Source organism: Elephas maximus, chromosome 20 (assembly GCF_024166365.1).
Source record: "Elephas maximus indicus isolate mEleMax1 chromosome 20, mEleMax1 primary haplotype, whole genome shotgun sequence".
In the NCBI taxonomy this organism is placed as follows: domain Eukaryota; kingdom Metazoa; phylum Chordata; class Mammalia; order Proboscidea; family Elephantidae; genus Elephas; species Elephas maximus.
The window spans coordinates 50782340-50804803 of record NC_064838.1 but is presented as its reverse complement, the minus strand read 5'-3'; the positions used below and the strand labels follow the sequence as shown (position 1 = coordinate 50804803).

Below are 22464 nucleotides of genomic sequence, written 5' to 3'. Positions count from 1 at the left end.
GGGTGGAGGGAAGTGGGAGTCAGCCTCCCACACCTGCCTGTTAAGCACCAGCTCCTGCAGCTGCACGGGGGTTTACATATCCGCCAGCTCTTCTTCGTGCCCCTTGGAGTCATGCCACTGTCTTAAGATTTGGAAACCTGCATCCTACTTCCCTGCAGGCTCCCCAAGAGCGGGCCCAGTTGCTGGCACATCAGATACATCTGTGTTAAATTGATGGATAAATAAACGAGTCCATGCACACAGGCTCTGGGGTGGCCCAGCATGCCCCTCACTATCCCTCGTTGCAAACAGGACCTGCTATCCCTCTCCTAGCTTGCCCCTCCTTCTCATTCATACATTCAGTCTATGTTGATCATCGAATGCACTGGGCTAGCTGGTAGGTCAATTTAAGGATGACTCTGTGGCTTTTAGATTGGTGGGTTTGGTGGAAAGTCGTAGGAAATACAGGAGAAGGTGCAGGGCTGGAAGTAGTGGATGAGCTCCATTTTAGATGCATCGAGCTTACGTGCTTACAGGACCTGCAAGAGGAGCTCCCCAGAGGCAGATGAATGCATGGTGTGGAGCTCAGGAGAGAGGAGGTGACTGTTCAACCTTCTTCTATCAAGAGTTCCAGACTGGAAAGAGCAGAGTGACCTTTTGTTGTCCTTCATGCTCAGGTAGGAGCCCTGGTGGTGCAGTGGTTAAGAGCTCAGCTGCTAACCAAAATATCAGCAGTTTGAATTCACCAACCACTCCTTGGAAACCCTATGGGGCAGTTCTACTCTGTCCTGTACGGTTGCTAGGCGTCGGAATCGACTCGACAGCAACGGGTTTGAGTTTTTTTTTTTTGGCATATTCATGTAATTGGTCACTGGGTCCATGCTCCAAGCCTTTATTTGGCTGTCTCCTCTACCTGGAAAGTTCTACCTATAGAAACCTACTCTTCCTTCCAGTGCCCAGGCCAAATGCTGTTCCTTCATGATGAGAACCAGTCACCCGTCCTCTGGGCTTCCACCCTCACTTTGTTTATACCTCCTTGGCTTTCCCTAGTGGGCCTATATGATAGAACTTTGTACCTGTGCCTGGCCCACCCCCATTGTGCCAGCAGCTCTTAAGGGCAGGGTCAGATCCCTCTTCTTTGTGTCCTTCATGGCACCCACCAGTGTTGGCACATAGTAGGTGCACACCTTGTGTATGTTGCCCAAATGAATAAACTTCATTTGTCTTTCTGGGCAGACCCACTCCTTAGACCAGCTTCCTTCGAAGATGGACTTAGAGGGCGGCTCAGAGTGTGTCCATCTGAGCACAGTCCCTGCCCTGGGGCCAGGCCATTCCCAGCAGACCCAGCAAGGAAACAATAGGTCCTGTTGTTCCCCACCCCAGCCCTGCCCTCAGGGTACCCCTCAAGGTTAGCTTGTTGGTTGTGGCCCTGGGTTCTCTGTGCTCCTGCCAACACTGTAACAGATAAGGGAGGGTATACGGGTGCCTGACCTCCCAACCTATCCTTTTTCTAATTTGCACTCAGATATGGAGACATGGGTTGTTAACGTTTCTTAATTCCTTTTTAACCATGAAAAAGCAAAGCCTAGTTGCTAACTGAGGTAAAAGGTGTTTCAGCCCACCTAAGAATTAGTCAATTATGTATTTCTTCACTATTTTTTGAAACAGCTTATTGCAATTATTGATGAAAGCAACTTTTGATGTTGCGATATTGTGTTTCCAAACAATGAGAGACCTTGGATCTGTCACCCTGAGATCCAACTGGTGATTCTGGTATTGAACCCCAGACTCCTCTCTGGTGCCAGGGAAGCGGGATCCGTGATCAGATATTGCTCTTATGCCTGGGCAAGGTCCATGTCCACGGATGGAGGCACTCCACAGCCTCCGTGAGAGCCTCCCAGACCTGGGCTGGGCCAGGTTTTCCCCAGCTGAGTGCACGCTGATGCCCACCCTTGCAGTGCTGCTCCCTGAGGTATTGCCCGTCTACTCTGGAAAATGTCTCTTAGCCCCAAGTGGTCTGAGCAGAGGCTTTTGTGGACAAGAAGATTTCAGAGTAACACATTGCCCAGACTGACCTGTCCAAAGGAGGTGTCAGGTGGCTTGTATCTCCCTCACTGTTGAGCACCTTACTTCTTCACCTAGTATCTCTTGGGGTCAGTTCACATCAGTACACACAGGGCAGCTTCGGGCTTCCTGGAGCCTCCAGCCTATCCCACTGCTGCCTGGGCACTACACTCAATGTGACACCCCCAGGGATGGATTCTTCGTTTGCAACTCTGCCCTGGAGACCCTTGTACATAAGCCTTTATAAACCCTGGAGTGTAAGATGCATTCTTAGAAGGAGAATTCTAGCTTCTGAACTTGAAAATGGCTTCCCCAAATAGGGCCAGCTTATGTGTTGAAGAAAAAATATGACATTTATCAAAATGGGGTCCCCATCTCCACTTCATACTTGTTGTTGTTAGTTGCTGTTGAGTCGATTCCGACCCATGGTGACCCCATGTGTGCTGAGTAGAACTGTGCTCCATAGGGTTTTCAAGGCTGTGACTTTTTGGAAGCAGATTGACAGGCCTGTCTTCAGAGGCACCTCTGGGTGGGTTCCAAAGGCCAACCTCTCGGCTACTAGTAGTGTTTAACTGTTTGTGCCATCCAGAGACTTCCCACCTCATTCTACCCACACGCACACACAAAAGTGGTGGAACATCCTTCCCACTGGCAGAGGAAGTGACACTGAGCCAGCCATGGGCATGAGTGCTGGCCATTCCCCTCTTGAGGTCTGGCTCTGTTTTTTAGGAGCCATAATCTGAGTCTCAGCAGGGCTGGAGGGCATGGGAAGCAGGGGACAGACTCTGGGCTCCCCCCCGCCAAAATCCACTGCCGTCGAGTTGATTCCGACTCACAGCGACCCTGTAGGACAGAGTAGAACTGCCCCATAGAGTTTCCAAGGAGCACCTGGTGGATTCGAACTGCCGACCTTTTGGTTAGCAGCTGTAGCCCTTAACCACGCAGTCTCCCTTATTCCTGCCAGCTGTCTCAGGCTGCTGCCGGCTGACCTGCTTGGTCAGTTGGGTCCTCTTTAGAACTCGGTTCAGGTGAAGGTGGTGGTGGACCCACCTTACCCTAACTGAGCTCCCAGGCACCTTAGAAATTGCTAAAGGAAATGTCAGTCTGTCTCAAAATTCACAAATATTTACCTTAGGACTCCCTGCTGTGTCTCACCCTTAGGAGGTGCTGGGGCCAGAGAGAGAGTAAGACGCAGGGGCTTGGACACCTCAGGAGCTTACAGACCAGTGGGCGGGAAAGAACACCATCCCAACAACCAGGGCTGCAGGTTGGGGTGGAGGCTGAGTTTACTCTCCTGGGAACCTGGCCCAGGCACTGCCCCTCCCACCCCTTGTCCCGAGGGCTTTTCAGAGCCCAGGGCCTCAAGGGACTAGTTGACCTGCCTGCAGGGGGTGAGGGTGGAGAGGAGGAAGGAGGATACTATTGGGCAACAAGGTGGGGCAAACCCGTGAGGTCACCAAGTCCTAGATAAAGATGGGCAGAGCCGGCGCAGGTGGCAGAGCCTACGCTCGCCGAACTGCTGTAGGACCCAGACATGAGGCTCGTCTTCCCTATCTTCCTGTCCCTCGGGGCTCTTGGTGAGTGCAGGTGCGGGGGACGCGTCCTGCCCAGTGGGCATCCCGGTTCCTACGCCCTGCCCGGTGGGCGCCCCCGTCTCTGCGCCCTGCCGGTGGGCATCCCCGCGCTTGCAGCCAGGAAAGCGGTCAGGCGCGCAGCGGGGAAGATGCCGGGAGGAAGGGCTAGGCCAGTCCCGCCCCCTGGCCTGGGGAAGAGCCAGAGTGGGGCTCCTCTAAGCCCGGTAACCCTATCCCCAAGGCTGCGCAGAGCTTCCCAAAAGGCCTCGGGGACACTGTCCCATTTTGTCCCACCCAGACCTTTGGCACCATCGGATTGTTACATACGTTTTATGTGGGAGGAAAGTGAGGCTCAGAAAGGATGAGTGGTTTGCCCTAGTTCCTATGGGAGAACCCAAATCCCAGCTCTTGCGGGGACTGTGACTATGAGGCAAAACTGAGCCTCTCTGAGCTTTAGTTTCTTCATTTTAAAGATGGCCCAACACTGGTTCCACAGGGGTCTTGTGAGAAGGAGACAGGTGCCACTGTGCAGTGCTGGGCACAGGTGTACACACACTTTCCACTGCAGACAGGGGATGCCAACCGGCTGGACCCAGCCCCTCTGCCAGAGGGTGTGACGGGCAGAACATGCCAAATAGAAGGGACCGAACACATGTTAGCAGCAGTGTGGTTCAGTGGTAGGATTCTTGCCTTCCATGCGGGACTGAACTTCTTGCCCTGGAATCAATTCCGACTCATAGCGACCCCATAGGACAGAGTACAACTGCCCCATAAGGTTTCCAAGCAGCAGCTGGAGGATTCAAACTGCTGAACTTCTGGTTAGCAGCTGGGCTATTAACCACTGTGCCATCAGGGCTCCTCCATGGGGGACAAAAAACCCAAAACCAAACCTGTTGCCATCGCGTGGATTCCGACTCACAGCAACCACGCGGGACACCTGGATTCAATTCCCAGCCAACAAACCTTATGCGTAGCCACCACTCCTCTGTCAGTTGAGCCTTGGTGTTGCTGTGATGCTGAACAGGTTTCAGCCAAGCTTCCAGATTAAGGCAGACTAGGAAGAAAGACCTGGTAATCTACTTCTGAAAAATAAGCTGATTCAATCTGGTTATGCAAGGGGACACCGTGAGTACAGGGCTAACAACCATAAAGACAAACAGTTGTTAGCTCTGTGATGTCAAAGTGTGAGTTTGAGGCTTTCTGTAGTGGGGGCCTGGGGAGGTCCGAGGTAGCAGTGGGAAGAGCTGCGATGAGCATCAGCACTCAGACAAGGGGGGTGGGGGAGCACTAGGGGCCAGAGTGAAAGTCCAGGTGTCACCTCCTCCCTAGCCTGGTGCAGCCGCCTCTGTCTGAGGACATCTACTCTGGGCTGGGAGCTCCCTGGGTGGAAGGTGGGGAGTTAGAGAGTGGTGGTGACCTTATACCCCAACCCAGGGAATAATGATCCAGTCCTGCCCCTGCCCTTGTGGTCCCTTCTCCCAATTCCTCCCCATGGTGTTGGTCATCCCTCTCTTTTAAGGCAGGATTGGGCACTGCTACCCTCATGGGAAGCCTACTGGGGGACAGCCACAGCCTTTTCCCCAGCAGATGGTTGGGGCCACCTGGGAGGGGTTTTGCTCTCCTAGTGCTGGTCACATTCCAGAATTCTGGCTTGGAGCTGCGCCCCTGGGTTTCTTTTTTACTTGAATTATTGGTTGTCTCGGCTACTGTAGAACTCTGCAGTTTGAAGCCTGCAGTCAGTGGAATGGTGAAGCGTGCCCCAAAGTGTCATTGAAGCCCTTGTCCTACCTGAGGAGGGGGTGACAGCTGCCCTGTGGGATGCCTGCTCTACTCTCCATGGGTGTGCCTCTGGCAGGGGCTGGGAGGGGTGGGGCCAGCTGGATCTTAACCCATCTGAGCAGTGGGTGGGGGATCAGTCTGCTCCACCCCTGGGATTCAGGATTGGGAAGCACTTGTGAGATTCCCAATCAGGCTGACCAGGGGTGGGTGGGAAGTGTAACTCCTGTTCTGGCCCCTGCCTTTGAGGCCAGGGCACTGCATGTCTGCAAGAAGGAATCTGAGGACATAACTTCAGGAAGACTCCACCTGTCAGGCAGCAGCATCTACCTGGCAGGCAGGCAGCATCTGAGTGGCCAGTGCTGAGTGCAGGGGCTGGGCTGGGATACAGAAGGAGCCAGCTCCAGCCCAAGCCCTGCTGCAGGGAACATTTGGTCCTGACAGGGAGTGCAGCTCCCTCCTGGGTGGTGGGGGCTGTAGGAGGGGATGCATGGAGCAGTGTGTTCTGCAACCAGTACCTGGAGTGTGGGGGCTGTGGATCCCGGAGGGGTGCTCAGGGGTCCTTTCCTCCCCAGGTTTAATGCTTCTTGGAGGAGGAAACAGGCTCCCCCCACCATTCCCTGTTCCTGCTACTGCTTATGCTCCCCTCCCCCTGCCCAGGCTCGAGGCTTGGTCTTCGTTTCACAATTTCCTTTCACCTCCAGGACCCATCCACTACCAAGTTAATTCCTCCCACCAACTCCCTCTTCCTGCTCCCTTCTCCCAATGCTGGCCTCCTCACCCCTGTTCACAACATCCCCTCCCTTTATCAGGCAACCATATGGCTTTTAAGAGCTGTGAGCAAACCAGGTTCAGCCTCTTCCTTCATGGAAGCTACAGAGAGTCTAGCAATAAAAGCAGGCTCAGCCAGAGCACAAGCAGTGGCCAGTCTGTCCAAGTAGAGGCGAGTGGGGCTAACTCAGGCCCTACCACTCACTGCAGCTCCTGACGGAGTCGGGTGTATTTCCCTTTGTTCTCATTGGAGTCCTCTGGGGAAATGCTCGTAGACACAGCCAGCCAGAGAGACTTGGACAACGTCCCTGCTGAGCAGCATGCCTCTCAGCCTCCACATGCCTCTGAGCCAGTTTCCACATCAGTAAACAATAATCTCTTTCCTGCCTGTCTTCCAGGATCAGACGGAACAAAGCAGGTGGAAGAACTCCATAACTTGATGTGAGGGGTCATCATCATTTTTCTTAGGGGTAGGAAATACATCAAAGTCATAGAAAGGAAGAAGAAATTCAGAGGCTGTGATTGTCTCCTTTAATTTATTGAGAATTGAGGTGAAATCAAAGCTCTCTGGACAACACAGAGTCCCCTTCAGGCCAGTAAGTTGTCTCCGCTGAGGACAGTGGTCTGATTTACACAGACTAGAAGGGATTTTTTTATGGGAGGGGAGCAGAGAGGGGTATAGGAGTTCAGAAGACTCCATCAGAGAGTGAGGCTGTCTCTCTCCTGGGCAGTGGGTGAGCCCTGACTCTTAGGCCTCTTTCTCCCAGGTCTATGTCTGGCTGCCTCTGAGAATATCGTTCGATGGTGCACCATATCAAACGACGAGGCAGCAAAATGCTCCGAATTCCAAAAGAATATGGAAAGAGTGGGTACTGCCCATCTCACTTGCGTAAACAGAACTTCCTACCAGGAATGTATAAAGGCCATCGCAGTAAGTAAATGCCATTTGTTGGGTGGGACCAAACTGGACAGTAAGGGAAAGGAAGGGAGAAGAATGGAATAAAACAGTAATTCTCTCTCTCTCCTACTCCCCCTGCTTTACTTCTTGGGCACCAGAAAGTTGGGAGCAGCCTTCTCTCACAGGAAACAAGGTTGTTTTGAAAGCAGAAAGAAACAAGCTAAAGAGCTATAAGTGGAGAGACCATAGTTAAGGAAGTTGGGATCTCAACACAGATTAATGTAGTTAATAAAATGTTAGTATATAATGTCAGCTAGTAAAATCTTTTCAAAACTGAAACATAAACGGTCATGGATGATGAGTATGTAACGTTGGCAGATTAATCTGAAAGGTAAAACCTCTCGAGGAATCAGTACCTCAACCCTGAGAGAGATAAGCCTGCCCTGGTCATAGTCACCACACCACACTGCTGGGGAAGGGCCTGGCTGGGCACTGGGCATTAGAAAGTAATTAGTCCATGGTATTTGCAGAGAGAAAGAAAAGGGTATCATGACTGGTAGGTAACTTCTAATTCCTTTTGGTTTTTCTAGATCTAAAGATCTACCGAAATAATTTTTCCTCATTCACACAACCAATTTGTTCTGCACGTCTGCTGTGTGCTGCGGTCACGCGTGCTTAACTCCAGCACATGGTGGCTTGTATGTTAAAGTTTCCATGGCAACCTGGTAGGATTATTTCATAAATGTAATGAAGTTATCAGAATAGTACTTAGAGAAAAAAATCTAGTTCGATCACTCTTTTAGGCTGTTATTTCACAAGTATATTCTGTGAATCTCCTACTGTTTAAAATTCAAATTCCTGGACCCTATTCTAACTAACTATAGGGTCACTGTGAGTTGGAATCGACTTGACGGCAACGGGTTTTTTTTTTTTTTTTTTTTTTTGTTTATTCTAACTAATGGAATCCAAATACCTGTGGATAAAGTAAAGTCATGGAATCTGCATTTTTAATAGGAACCCCATACCATACATACCATACATCAAAACAAAGTTGAGATAGATTAAATGGTTGGAAATAAAACCCATATTATCGAAAAACTAGGGGACAAGTTAACTAGCTGAACTGTAGAGGACCGAAAAATTAATTAGCTTTGAAGCAATGGATTAAATCGTGAAGGAAACTGGCAGATTTAAAAACATAAAAAAAATTAATTCCAACAATGAAAAACATTTAAACAAAAAAATTAGAAAGCAGCAGACTATGTCAGCTCTGACAAGTGGTTACTGTGTATACTCTATATAAAGAAATTGACTCAAATCAGTAAGAAATGTAGGCTCACATAAAAAAAATGATATGAACAGAGACACCATAATGAATAAAATAGACTTATGAAATATTCTTAATCACCAGAGAAATATACACCTAAGCAATTGATTACCTTTGGCATTTTCTCAAGTAGGAACACCTACTAAAACAATAGTCTCTCCTATCAGTGGTTCTGTAGTGAAACTGGGCCTCATTGTCAGTGGCTTTCTAAATTGGCATTATGGATTTTCTGGAAAACAGAATGGCAACATATGGATAACATATAGATAAATATACTCATTGTCTCGGTGATTCCCCTCTCAGTTGCCTATCCCAAGGAAGCAGGTCATTGGAAGGAAAAACAAAACACAACAAAAAACTGTGAGGTCAAAGATATTCATGAAAGCATAGTTTTCATAATTTCTAACAGGAAAGAGTTAGAAATAACTCAAGTGCTGAACATTTGGGGAATTATTTAATAAATTCTGGAATATTGACATTATAATAAAATATGATGCAGTCCATCAAATCAATAGAGGCTCTGCAGAGGTAAGAAAATGTGTGCTGTTTTAGATGAACAAAGCAGTCCACAAAATATTATGTCTACCATGTTGCAAATACAAGAAATAAATATAAGAAATATGTAAGCATGTAGAAGGCAGTATGAACTTGGTTTATGGGAGGAACGTGTCTTATTACAATAATTTTGAGATTTCTTAATAGGTATATTTTCTACTGAATAAAAAATAAATTGAAAGAAATAAATATAGAGCCCAAACAGAGGAGAGAGCATCTACAGAAAAAACTTTAAACAACTGCAAAGGGTGTGGACGGGAGAGTGATAGAGACAGGTGGGCCCCTGGAACAGGGAACTACTCAAAGTCAGGGATTAAGGCAGTTGGGCAAGTGCTCATTGTCCCAAAAGGGGACCTTTGGCTGGTGCCATCTCTCAGGGACATGCGTGGACATAACTGAAAGCTGGAGAATGGACAAAATGACATTTTAGAAGGCCCTTCTTGCCCTGGAGCATTTATGATGTCCTGAAATCCTCTGGCCGGGGTTTGGACAGGTTTTCTCCTAAAGCTGGTTTGCATCTTTTCTTTTAGGCAAACGAGGCAGATGCTGTGACGCTCGACAGTGGTCTGGTGTTTGAGGCAGGCCAGAACCGTTATAAGCTGAAGCCTGTCGTGGCTGAGGTCTACGGGACCAAAGAAAGTGAGTTTTCCTGGGGACACGGAAGCTGGCCGCGCCTTGGCGTTGGTCTGGGCGCTGTGGAGTCAGGACGGATGAGCACACACAGAGGCAGGGGCTTGGTTGGCATCACGTGTGCAGGGAGCCAAGTCGCTGGGCTTGTTGGACCAGATGAGGTTGTCCCTCCTGGTGCTGACCCTCGAAGAAAGACGGTACTGTCCTGGGGAGACAGAGCAGGCTCCTGGCTGCTCCACACCAGATGAGACTGCAGCCTTCAGTTCCCTCTTCCCACCAGGGGCTTGGGAGGGGTGGGCTGTTTTTCTTCCTCTGGTTCAGGCTGGGAGCCTTCAATCCTTTCTGCTCCTTTGCAGGGCAACAAATCCACTATTATGCTGTGGCGGTGGTGAAGAAAGGGACCAACTTCCAGCTGAGCCAACTCCAAGGCAAGAAATCCTGCCACACGGGCCTTGGCAGGTCTGCCGGTTGGAACATCCCTATTGGGACACTTCGTCCATCCTTGAAGTGGACAGGGCCACCTACACGCCTTGAGACTGGTGAGATGGCTGGGGGCTGGTGGGTGTCAGGCAGAGGTTTCTACTCCAGCTGCATACTCAGGCGGTTTTGGGCTCACACAGTTGCATACTATCAGGTGAACGAACATGTGCGATGAGTCTGAGGTGGGGTGAGGTTAACCAGCTTTAAATATGCCCGGGCAGGGCCCTCTGCACCAGCAGCCCTGGGGACAAGGCAGCTAAGTGCCATCTCCCTGTGATCCTAGCACCACCCAGAGGCTGCCTGCAGAGGTAGGGGAGAGGGCTCCCTCTGCCCATGGGGATGTAGCTGGCTGGGGCTAGGGGTGGCTCCAGCTCTTCCATTCACTTCTCTGTGTTAAACAGCGGTGTCCAGGTTCTTCTCGAAGAGCTGTGTTCCCTGCGTAGATGGAAAACGGTTCCCCAGCCTGTGTAGCCTGTGTGCAGGGCAAGGGGCAAATAAATGTGCTTGCTCCTCTCAGGAACCCTACTTTGGCTACTCCGGTGCCTTCAGGTGAGTGAGGCCGTTCACTTCTTTACAGTACACCAAGTGCCAAATGTCCTCAGGCCAGGTAACCCTTCTCTGGGCCCAAATAGAGCACAGTTTTGTTGCAGGGACCTGAGAGGGTAGGTCCAGTTCTCCTACTGCTGTGCAGATAGGAAGACTGAGCCCAAAGAGGGGTGTCTGCCTTGTCAGTGCACGTTCCCCTGCAGCCCCTTGGGCCCCACCTCTGGCCCCGTGCACCTCTACATCAGCTGGAAAAAAAGCCCCCTCATTAAGGCTCCTTCCGTCTTCCCAGAGAACCTGGAATCAGCTCTGTCCCTGAGCTGTCCTGGGCTCTTCCGGCCACCCACAAGGGGATTGAAGGGTTCTTGCCAGGAGACCACCAGTCTTGCCAGGAGGCCATCAGTCCCAGGCTCCTGACTGGGCAGGACAGCCAGAGTGTCCAGGCTGACGTTGTTCTCCCCATCTGGGCCTCTTCCAGAGCCGGAGGACCGGGAGCTCTGCCTGCATCACCCCCTTGGCCCTTCTGCCCCAAGCAGAGGCTGACACACCTGCTCCCTCTCTCCCCATGCTGCCTCCTGGACAGCAGGCATTTTGCAGGGAGGGAGGCCACACCGGCCAGGGCACATCTGCACACTCAATCCTGGGAGAAAGAACCACCTGTCCTATGTCCTGCCAGTGTGTGTTTAAAACCAGAGCCACCTGGACAGGGACCAAGCCTCCACCAACACCCCCCCCAACCCTGTGTACCCATACCCATTGCCATCGAGTCGATTCCGACTCACAGCGACCCTATAGGACAGGGTAGAACTGCCTCATAGAGTTTCCAAGGAGCACCTGGCGGATACTAGGCAGGAGAAAAAAAGCCTTGACTTCTCAGCCTTAAAGCAAAAGGTGGGGGCCTCTGGCTAGCCCCTGAGCCTTTCTTCCTCAGAATCCCCCTGGGGGAGCAGATACCCCACAGGACATGTGCTCTAGGTCCCCTGACCCAGGGGGGGCAGGAGAAGGAAGTCCAGGAGCAACCACTCAGTGCTGAGCCTTCTGGTGCTTTCTCATGTCACAGGTGCCTGCAGGACGGGGCTGGAGAAGTGGCTTTTGTCAAGGACAGCACTGTGTTTGGTGAGAGTGGGGAATAGAGCCATGGGTACCACCCCCTTTTGTCTTACTCTATCACACGCTGAGTGTGGAGCTAATTTAGCCCTTCTTCTTGGTACACTACAGGGCGCACCTCTTATGTCGTGTTATTCCCATGCACAATGAGTAGTCTTCTTTGAATCTCCCATGCCCCCTGCCATTTCTTCCCCTCACAGATACCCACATCCAGGAGCTTTTCATGTCACACAGAACGTACAGTGCTGTTTTGAGTTTCTGGGCTTTAAGTTCACAGAAGCTTTACTGAGCGTTAGAAACCGTGCTGCTCCTAGGCCTACCACTCAGCGTTTTGTTTTAGAGATCTATCTTGGCTGTTGTGTGTACATCTAGTTAAGAGGTTCTCACAGTGGAGGAGGATTCCACGGAGTGCGTCCACCGTACCTTACTTATCTATCACTTAGTGAGGGACAGCCAGGTTGTGCTCTTCTTTTCTCTACCAATAACAGCTCCAAGACTGCTACCTTTAGAGTTGTCTTCTTACTGCCCCGCAGGAGAATGTCCCTGGGTGACCGACCACACACTGAAGCACAATTGCTGGGTGTGTACAAACCCACCGCATTCCACCCAGGACCCCCAGAGACAGGCCTACATTCTACCTAGGACCACCAAAGACAGGCCCACATTCCAGGCAGGACCACCAGAGATAGGCACCGCCTTCCACCAGGACCACCAAAGACAGGCATACATTCCACCAGAACCACCCGAAACAGGTCCACATTATACCCAGGATCACCAGAGACAGGTATCACCTTCCACCAGGACCACTAGAGACAGGTACAAATTCTGCCCCCGACCACCAGAGATGAGACCAATAGAGACAGGTCCACATTCCACCCAGGACCACCAGAGAATGATTTTGCTATAGGTTTTTGATAAATGGTATTTATCAAGTTCAATAACTTTATCAAGTTCTCTACTATTACTATATTTCTGAAATTAAAATTGCGAATAGATCTTGAACATGCTTTTTCCGCACCTATTAAGTTTAAAATGATATTGTGGTTTTCCTTCTTTAATCTATCAACATGGTGGATTACTTTAGTTTTTTTGATCTTCAACCATTCTTTTGTTAACAGAATAAGCTGATTAGCCTTAATCCTGATCTATTAGTTTTCAAATACTCTGTTAGGTTGAGTGAGTTAATATGTTATTTGGAATTTTTACATTTATATTCATAAGTAAAATAGTCCTGTAATTCTTTCCCCTGTATTTAACTTTCTCTGATTTTGAGACCCTGGTGGCACTAATCTCATACAATGATTTGGGCAGGTTTCTTTCACTTTGTATATTCTGAAGTAACTTGCGTGAACTATACTAATAGTTCCTTGAAAATGTGGGTGAACTCACTCATAAGAACATTTTTTTTCCTTCCTTTGAAACACTACTGGCGAGTGAATAACTGTATTTCCTGACTTAACAACTGTTGCCCTTTTTATTCTTTCCAGAGATGTGTGTGAGGTAGTGCCTCCTGGCTGGCCCCTGGGCTTGTCTCCGTGATGTGACCCTCTTCCTCTTTGCTCCCCAGAACAGCTGTCCTCCCCACACAGGGTTGCTGTGGAAATAGATGGGGCCTGGTTTGGCCCTCTTGGCTTGAAACACTGGGCTGGCCCCAAGACTTTTTGGGAAATATCTTTACCTCTCTGAGAGCTCTGGAGAAATTTACTGCCTTTGTGACCCTCAGTTTGGTCATCTCTGTAAGCCAGCTCCTCCAGCTCAAAATTCTATGGGTAGAGGGGAACTATAGCTCATGGTTACTGCCTGGACTGAGCTCATCTGAGCTCCCTCTCACCCCTTCCCTCTGCCCAGAGAACCTGCCAAACAAGACTGAGAGGGACAAGTATGAGCTGCTTTGCCCAAATAACACTCGGCAGCCAGTGGATGCATTCAAGGATTGCCACTTGGGCCGGGTCCCTTCTCATGCCGTTGTGGCCCGAAGTGTGAACGGCAAGGAAAACTTGATCTGGGAGCTTCTCCGCCAGGCACAGGTATCCCCACCCACACCTCTACACTGCTTGGAATGGGGGGTGGGGTGGGGTGGGGTGGTCCTTCATTCCCGAAATTTCTGCCACTCTAGAAAGCCTTTGGTAGCCTCACTGAAGAAGTGTTCGTTAGTGCCTTGGACCACTTGTGGCCAGCCCGCACTCTGGATAGCAGAAGCAATGAAACCCTCTTGTCTAGTGTTGTTGACTGACAGTATCTCAGAGAGTTTGCCCCTCTGCCTTTTTTTCCTGTCTAATTTCACTCTTCAACCTTCACATCCTTTAGCAAGTCTTCTACAATGTCAGGTGGAAGTGAGTCCTCCTTCTTATCCCCATCATTCCCATCAGGGCCATTAGGGAGGTGATAGAGGGCTGAAGCCCTACGCAGCTGACCCTATGTATCTGCCCTGGTGCAGCAGACCTCCCAGCTTCTGCCCTGCTGGGTGCCCGTGTGCTACCTCCCTCTGCTTCTGGGTCCACTTCAGCGCTCCCTGGACTTGATCCTTCTTTGCTCCTCCAAGAGACCTGAGGGTACCAGGACTTGCAGTATCTCCCGGGTGCCCAGCAAGGACTGCCCTGGCCATGTGTGTGGTGCTGGTGTCTTCCTGGGTTACATGGCCTGGAAACCCATCTGTTGTCCTGGAGAGCATGGTCAGCACAGAGGAAAATGGGTGTGGGGTGGACTACCTTCTAGGGCAGAGGGGCGAGGACACTGCCCAGTTCTGGCTTCAGAGAAGTTTTTGAGAACCGAGAAGCATCCGTGTTCAGCCTGAGTTCTAGGCCTTAGGGGGTGGGAATGACTGTGGTGCTTTGTAGTGTTCCTCCCCATAACTGCCAAACACATCCTCAGTTGGCTGGCGCATAAACAGGGGAGGTAGTATTCTCAGGGTGCTAAGGTGCCTGGACCCCAGCAGCTTCCCAAAGAATAAAACATTGCTGAGCTCATGCCACGGGGCTGGCATGAGTCCCTCTGTAGAGGGTGTCTACTGAGGCTCCCAAAGGTCCAGATACTATTTTTCAACATCGTTTTATATTTCCTTCCTGTTTAGCATGGACACTTATAATTGTATTTTCCCTTAATCAGGAAAGGTTTGGAAAAACCACGGCACCGGTATTCCAGCTCTTTGCCTCACCTCCTGGGAAGAAGGACCTGCTGTTCAAGGACGCTGCCATCGGCTTTTTGAGGATCCCCTCGAAGATAGACACTGGCCTGTACCTCGGCTCCAGATACTACACTGCCCTCCAGAACCTGAGGAAAAGTAAGGGAGGACCGGGCAGGGTGGGGTGCCAGGGAGGAGGCAGTGGGCTCGGTGGTGGTCCGTTCTCCGTCTCCTGGCCAATGAGGGCTCTCCACTGTAGTGGGCTTGATGCAGGTCCCAGTGTCTTTTGTTGACTGAGTCAGGACATTTTAGCATTGCGAGAAGAGTCTCCAGACAAAGGTCCTGGCCACCTGTTAATGTTGGCATATGCCCCTGTGCATATCAGGCTCCCCAGCCATGACAGAAAAATCAACTTGCCTCCTGTGAACATGAACTGACAGAGCCAGGGCCCTCCTGGGATGACTCCAGGGACTTCCGTTTCCACCAAGGCCCTGGGCTTGGTTGGGATAAAATACTACAGTAAGGAACTCAGCCATGGCTATCCTTCTATCGGAGGGTCTGGGGTGGGAGTCTAGGTGAACACTAGACTGCACTGTAGTATGGGGGTATCTGAGGGCCTCAGGAGAGGTTACATCGGGATGCCAGGTGCCACCTCTTGGGGCTGTCACTTGTCCCATGTTAGGGAGCTTTCTTCCTCTAGGATGGAGACATTAGGCAAATTGTTATACTAAGGATTGATGTATGGATTAGAAGCCAGAGAAGATCTCCAAGGGAACAGAAGTGAGAAACAAAGGGTGTTGCATCCACCTGAAGAAGGGGCTGTGAGGCTGAGGTGTGGAGGAGGAGAGAGGCTATGCCTTGACACACCCATTGGAGGAAGCAGCTCCCTAGTCTGTCAGCAGGAAAGGGCACTCTGAGTGGCGTTGGACTCTGCAGAGATCTGAGGAGTGGGTGCCTCAGTGTCTACCCAAGGTTCAGGATCCCTGCCAACCTGGCTCTCCTCCCCCTCTGCAGAGGCGACAACATCGGCGGCACGGAGCAGACGGGTGGTGTGGTGTGCTGTGGGCAGCGAGGAGCAGAGCAAGTGCAGACGGTGGAACCGCCACAGCAGAGGGAAAGTGTCCTGTGCCACGGCCTCCACCAGCGAGGACTGCATCGTCCTGATCATGGTAGGCAGCTGGCCGGGTGCTGGGAGCAGGGCAAGGGTGTGCAGATGCAGAGCACCTTGTAGGGGCAGTGCCTTTGTCACACGGTGGTGGGGATAACGGGTGCCCACCCAGCGTGGAGTTGGGCTCCTTAGAGGACCCAAGGCCATGGGTTTCTGCTTAAAAGTGAAGTCGGGAGCCCCTGAGGTTAAACAGGGACTGCCGGAGAGGGTCTGCTCCGGGCCAGTGCAGGCTGTGCTAACAGGCAGCTTTATGTGTTAAAAACTGTGGGTTTTCCACTCCGGTAAATATAAGAACAACTTACAGTTATTGTAGGTAATTTGGAATGTTTAGAGAAGTATAATGTAAAACAGCAAAACCCACCTATGAACTCACACAGGGAGATTGTTGTTGATAGTTGCCATTGAGTTGATTACGGCTCATGGCAACCCCACGTGTGACAGAGTAGAACTGCTCCATAGGGTTTTCTTGGCTGTAATCTTTACATAAGCAGATTGCCAAGGCTTTTCTTCCATGGTACCACTGGGTGGGCTTGAACTGCCAACCTTTAGGTTAGCAGGTCAGTGCAAGCCTTCACGGAGAGATAAACGCATAGCCATCAAGTCACCTCCGACTCCTAGCCACTCTATAGGACAGAGCAGAGCTGCCCCACAGGGTTTCCGAGGCTGTAATCTTTACAGAAGCAGATTGCCACATCTTTCTCCTGCAGACTGGCTGGTGGGTTCGAATAGCTGACCTTTCAGCTGGTAGCCAAGCATTTTAACCACTGGGCCACCAGAGCTCCCACAGAGTTTTGGTAATTTCTCACCCCAAGGTTCCAGGGTACATCTATGAACACGCAGACAGCAATACTGGATCAGTCCAGTTATGTCATTTTTTAGTCCTTCTTCCCTTAACAGTGTATCATGGGCATTTTCCCACATGAATTCGGATTCTTTGAAAACTCTCGTAAAAAAAAGGGTTCCAGGATATCTTTTACACTGATGAGTCTCAGTTTAGTCATGACCCTTCTCCTCTTTGTCCCCCTTATTTTGCCATTATGAGCGATGCTGTGATGCGGCATCCTTGAAGAGATATCTTTGTCCATGTCTCTATTTATTTTAAATGTTGTTGTTCAAAAATGATTACTGGGTCAAAGAGAGAGCTTTGCAATCCTGATGAACCTGTGTTCCAGTGTCGATGCCTGGGCTTGTTCACTCTGCTGATGAGTGTATTCATTTCCCAGGGCATCTGTAACAACATGCCGTGAACTGGGTAGCTTTATAAGAACAAATTTATTCTCTCCCAGTTCTGGAGGCTCAAAGTGCAAATCAGGGCATGGGCCATGTTGATTCGTTCTGGGGGCTCTGAGGGAGAACCTGTTTCATGCCCTTCTCCTAGCTTCTTGGCTTGTAGGTCACTTCAGTCTCTACCTCTGTCTTCACGTGGTCACCTTCCCTCCGTGTGATTCTGTGTCTCTTCTCCTCTTTTATAAGGACACCACTCAGATTGGATTAGAACCCACCCTTCTCCAGTATAACCTTATGTTAACTGCTAACATCTTCAAAGACCCTATTTCCGAACAAGGTCACATTCATGGGTACAGGGCATTACAACCTGAACAGTGAATAAAGTTGATAATTTCTGCTCATTTATTGAGCAACACTGTGTAGCACTAGGAGTACAGTGCTAATGAGTGGAGCCTAGTGAAGCCGGCTGCTCCCATCTGTCTCGTCAGTGAGGGAGGCTGGTCCAGAAGGACATCCGCGGTGTGCCGGGGCACAGAAAGGGTTTTGTTCAGAGGACAGAGGGTTAGTGCAACTTGTGTCTGGTGTTTCAGTTGAATTGTTGTGGGGCTGGTAGAGAATTAATAGTGCATATGGTATTTCCTTTGGGTGCTCAGTTAAAACAACTCCTACCTCTTTCTAGTGCTCCAGAAAGCACGACATAGAGCTGACCTCTCAGAGAGCTGTAAAGACAGGCAGGATAGGGAACAGCCTCACCATGATGCCGGGATTTGCTTTGTCTTTGCAGAAAGGAGATGCTGACGCCATGACCTTGGACGGAGGATTCATCTACACGGCGGGCAAGTGTGGTTTGGTGCCTGTCCTGTCAGAGAATTCCAGTAAGTGGAGGGAGCGGCCTCTCTGGTTTTATTCCCTCTGGGCCATGGGGACAGGGAAAATGTTAAGACGGATGGATACATTCAAATGAGAGAATCAGGGGAAATAATTAATGAAATGGTGTGTGTTACCCATCTGCCTACTGAGTTGAGAACTGACAAAGCACAGACTGGTTTCCTCTTTTTTAGGAAAAGTTTTACTGACATATAACACACACGGAAAAGTACCCTAAGCATACGAATCAGTGACGTTTCACAAACTGTACTGCCCTATGTGACTAGTGCCCACATTAGGATACGGAATGTTTCAGAAGTCCCCTTTGGCCCTCTTGTCACTACCTCTGTTCTCCCAAGGGTAACCGCCATCCTATTTGTGAACTTTATGTTAAAGGAGTCCCACAGCATGTACTTTTTCATGTCTGGTTTCTCCTACTCAGTGTTATGTCTGGGAGATTCATCCATGTGAGCCTGTGGTTGTAGAACATCCAATCTCGTTGTAGGGTATTCTGTCGTGTGACTCCACCACAATTATTTATCCCTTCTGCTGTCAACCGGCATTAGGGCAACTTCTAGTCAGTGGCTGTCTTAGTTTCTTAGTGCTACGTTAACAGAAATACCCCAAGCGAGTGGCTTATAATGAACAGAAGTTTATTTTCTCACAGTTCAGGAGACTAGAAGTTCAAATTCAGGGTGTCGGCTCTAGGGGGGAAGGCTTTCTTTGTCTGCTCTAGGGGAAGGTCCTTATCTCTTTTCAGCTTCTATTCCTAGGTTGCTGGCCATCACGTGGCCTGTAGCTTCCTCTCTGTGCTTCCCTGCTTGCTTGCTTGCTTAATCTGCCCGGTTATATCTCAAAACAGATTGATTTAAGACACACCCTACACTAATAACTGCCTCATGAGCTTAAGAAGGAAAACCCCTTCCCAAATGGGATTTTAACCACAGGTATGGGTTTTTTTTTTTTTTATGGGGGTTAGGATTTGCAACACATATTTTGAGGGACACAATTCAGCCCATAACAATGGCGATTGTGAATAGCGGTGCTCTGAACAGGCCTGTGTATGCCTTTTGGGGAACACACACACTCATTTGTGTTCAGTGCAGCTGCTGGGCCTTAGTCTCCTTAGGTTCGATTCTGCATTATTGAGATTTAAAGAGCTTGTGGTTTCTCAGTAACTTGGAGTGTTTAGTAACACTTTGCTCATCTTTGTTCTTGCAGAATCCCAAGATGGTAATAGCTCTAATTGTGTGAATAGACCATCAGAAGGTGAGTTGGAATTAGCCACTTTGGGGGCCAAAGGTAAACCCTTGTAGCTGCAGGAGGGAGTGGGGGCGGCTTTTAACAACCTACAGAAAGAGACCCAGCCTTAGAAGCTAAGCACTTTCGGAGATGCGAATCGTTCGTAGGAGAGTAATTATAATTCACATCTGTATCAGCCTTTGCACTTGACAGAGAACTTTCATGTATTTCCTCTTGGGTCTGGCCACATGGAAAGAGAAGTGTTCTCACTCTCTTGTTATTATACAGAGGGACAAAGAGTGGCTCAGAGAGTTTCCTGCAGTCTATAGAATTAGCCGTAGATAATACTGTGGCAGATCCTGGTCTTGAGCCAGGGTCTCCTGTGTCAAATCCAGCACTCTATGCGCCACCCCCAACCTGCCTGGCAGAGGTAGTGCTTGCTCAGCTCTGGGGGAGGCTCCCCACTGGCTCTCGGGGGAGTCTGTCAGGTACACCTTATTGGGGCAAGGATAACCCTCCCACAGTGCAAGGCTGACTCGGATCAGCACAAATGTCCTTGGAGACCGCCCCCCACCACATCTGCACAGCAATTAGTTTGGTGGCTGTCACTGCCCTTGCCTTCACACATGCAGTTGGGGATTTATGTACGATTGGGGGCACTCGCTTTGTTCAGTGTTAGTTGTTCAGTAGCCCATGCCTGAAGGTGAATTGCTGGTTTACAGGTCAGGGACGTTGTGTGGCTGGTCAAGGAGAGTCCCCAGCACTCACTCAGAGAATCGGCTTGTCTTTATTACTTTATTTCATAAAGCTCAACTCAGTCTCACCTCCACATAGGGCAGCAGCTTAAACTTGTTGGGGTCGCCTGGCAATGGCCAGTTATCTGAGGGAATCAGCCCCTGGGGATGCTTCTTGACCCCTTCTGGGCTGGGTTGCAGACAGCTGCCCTTGAGCCCAACTAAGACTTTCTCTTCTGTCATCTGTCATGGAAGGGTACCTTGCTGTGGCAGTTGTTAGGAAGTCCGACGCCGACATCACCTGGAACTCCCTGAAGGGCAAGAAGTCCTGCCACACAGCTCTGGGCAGGACTGCGGGCTGGAACATCCCCATGGGCCTGCTGTCCACCCAGATAGGCTCCTGCAGATTTGGTAAGGAGTCCCACAGGGAGCCGTGAGTGGGCCATCCTGGGGGACAGGTATATCGTGCTGTAGACCTCTGAGTATGGAGGGTGGATTTGCAATCGTGGAGCCTCAGGGAAGGAGAGGCAGAGCTGGAAATTTGCAGGTTAACTGTGGCCTGAAGTCAAGTTCTCCGGGAGACACAGGTGTATACCCCTTCCTACACCCCATCTGCCCACTCAAGGATAAAACCTGGAATATCAGCCCGTTTCTCTGCACCCTAAAAAGTCCCTGGGTGGCACAACTTGTTTGTGCTCATCTACTAACCTAAAGGTTTGTGGTTTGAACCCACCCAGCAGCAGTGCAGAAGAAAGGCCTGGCAATCAGAGTCCACAAAGATTACAGCCAGGAAAACCCTATGGAGCAATTTTACTCTATAACATAGGGCCACTGTGAGTCAGAATCGACTCGAAGGCAACGGGTTTGTTTTTGGGGATTGGATCTCTGCACCCTAAGATTGAATGCAGGTATGAAAAGTAGAAGAAAAAAAAAAGTTTTTTTTTTCTCCCTTAACTTCCTGGAGCTTCAGGTCTAAATTCCTCACAGGCCCTGGCTTCCAAACATTGGAAAAGGCACCTGCCTGCCTCTGAAGGGTAGCCTCTGTTTCTAATCAGAACAGATTTTTTACTTCCCACCGTAAAGGAATCCTAATAAGACTTCAGGGTTTCTGGCTCAAACTGCTTCCAGGGGCCTTCTCTCCCTGCCACACACTGCAAGCCCTCACCCACATCACCTGTTAGGTAAAGGCCGCTCATGGTGACTCGGGTAGACGAGCTGACTTATGTTCCTTTTGTACAGATGAATTCTTTAGCCAAAGCTGTGCCCCTGGGGCTGACCCGGGATCCCGTCTGTGTGCTCTGTGCATTGGTGACGATTCAGGCCAGAACAAGTGTGTGCCCAGCAGCAAGGAGAGATACTATGGGTACAATGGAGCTTTCAGGTATGTGTTGCAACCCATCTCCACCAAGAGATACCTTGTCCTCCACCATCTTGGCGCTGCATTTCTAAGGGGCAGACGTGACCTGTCATGACAGAACGAGGGGTGGGCAGAGCTAACAGCTAGCACCGGTGAGGGTTCTCTCCATCAGGCCCACCACCACCGAGTGGATGCTGGGATGGGCTGTCTGAACTTAGCTCTGCCTCTCTGGGACCTTGAGCCAAAGTCAACCTCCGTGGGCCTCATCATCTTGTCCTGAAAGTCACGTGGGTAGAGTATGGGCATCTTAAGTCCTTTCCATAATATAACGGTGTGGGGAACATTCTCTTCCCATAGCCACCACCTTTTCTCTTCCTGGGGAGGTCATCATTACTTCCCATGGTTTCACTTTTCTCCTTCGTTTTGGCCTTAGAAACGGCAATGAGAAAACAGTGTTGCAGTGTTACTTCCCAACAGTGAAATGAAAAATTAACAACAAAAAATAAGTTTTTTGAATTTCACCAATAATAATCACTTAGTGATTTATGGTAACTATCCAAAATCCCCATTTTGCAATTCCATTCATCCGGGTGTTCCTTGCAGTAGTATATTTAGGGATTTGAAGGGAATTAGAGAATCCTCCCCCATGCTCCAAAAATATATTCCGTCACTAAAAAACCAAACCAAACCTTTCGATTCCGACTCATAGCAACCCTAGATGGCACTAATAAATTAGATCAGCATCGCATAGCTCAGCCTGACAGTATGCCAAAATATGGGGCCGCTAGTCTTGGTGGCATAGTGGTTAAGTGCTATAGCTGCTAACCAAAAGGTCAGCAGTTCGAATCTGCTAGGCGCTCCTTGGAAATCCTGTGGGGCAGTTCTACTCTGTCCTGCAGGGTCGCTATGAGTCAGAATTGACTCGATGGCAGTGGGTAGGCTTCAAAAAACCGGCAGTTGGTTTGGTTTTTTGGGTTTAGACTTCAAAAAGGAAACCCTAATGGTGTAGTTGTTAAGGTCGGCTGTCCGAATCCACCAGGTGCT

General features: G+C 49.8%; 1 protein-coding gene across 3 annotated transcripts in view; it reads left to right on the top strand.

The window, feature by feature from the left end:
* The first annotated feature begins 3523 nt into the window (after positions 1 to 3523).
* LTF (lactotransferrin) overlaps positions 3524 to 22464 on the top strand; it is a 52288-nt gene continuing 33347 nt past the window's right edge. For 2 of the 3 annotated variants that reach the window (XM_049862046.1, XM_049862045.1), the window contains exons 1-13: positions 3524 to 3620; positions 6932 to 7095; positions 9475 to 9583; positions 9931 to 10113; positions 10456 to 10603; positions 11658 to 11713; positions 13553 to 13731; positions 14810 to 14984; positions 15840 to 15994; positions 18005 to 18095; positions 19309 to 19356; positions 20319 to 20474; positions 21303 to 21444. In XM_049862046.1, coding sequence (XP_049718003.1) covers positions 3578 to 3620; positions 6932 to 7095; positions 9475 to 9583; positions 9931 to 10113; positions 10456 to 10603; positions 11658 to 11713; positions 13553 to 13731; positions 14810 to 14984; positions 15840 to 15994; positions 18005 to 18095; positions 19309 to 19356; positions 20319 to 20474; positions 21303 to 21444 — 1649 coding nt within the window. In that variant the 5' untranslated portion in view covers positions 3524 to 3577. The remainder of the gene's footprint in view (positions 3621 to 6931; positions 7096 to 9474; positions 9584 to 9930; positions 10114 to 10455; positions 10604 to 11657; positions 11714 to 13552; positions 13732 to 14809; positions 14985 to 15839; positions 15995 to 18004; positions 18096 to 19308; positions 19357 to 20318; positions 20475 to 21302; positions 21445 to 22464) is intronic. The other variant, XM_049862047.1, reaches the window with a different exon arrangement.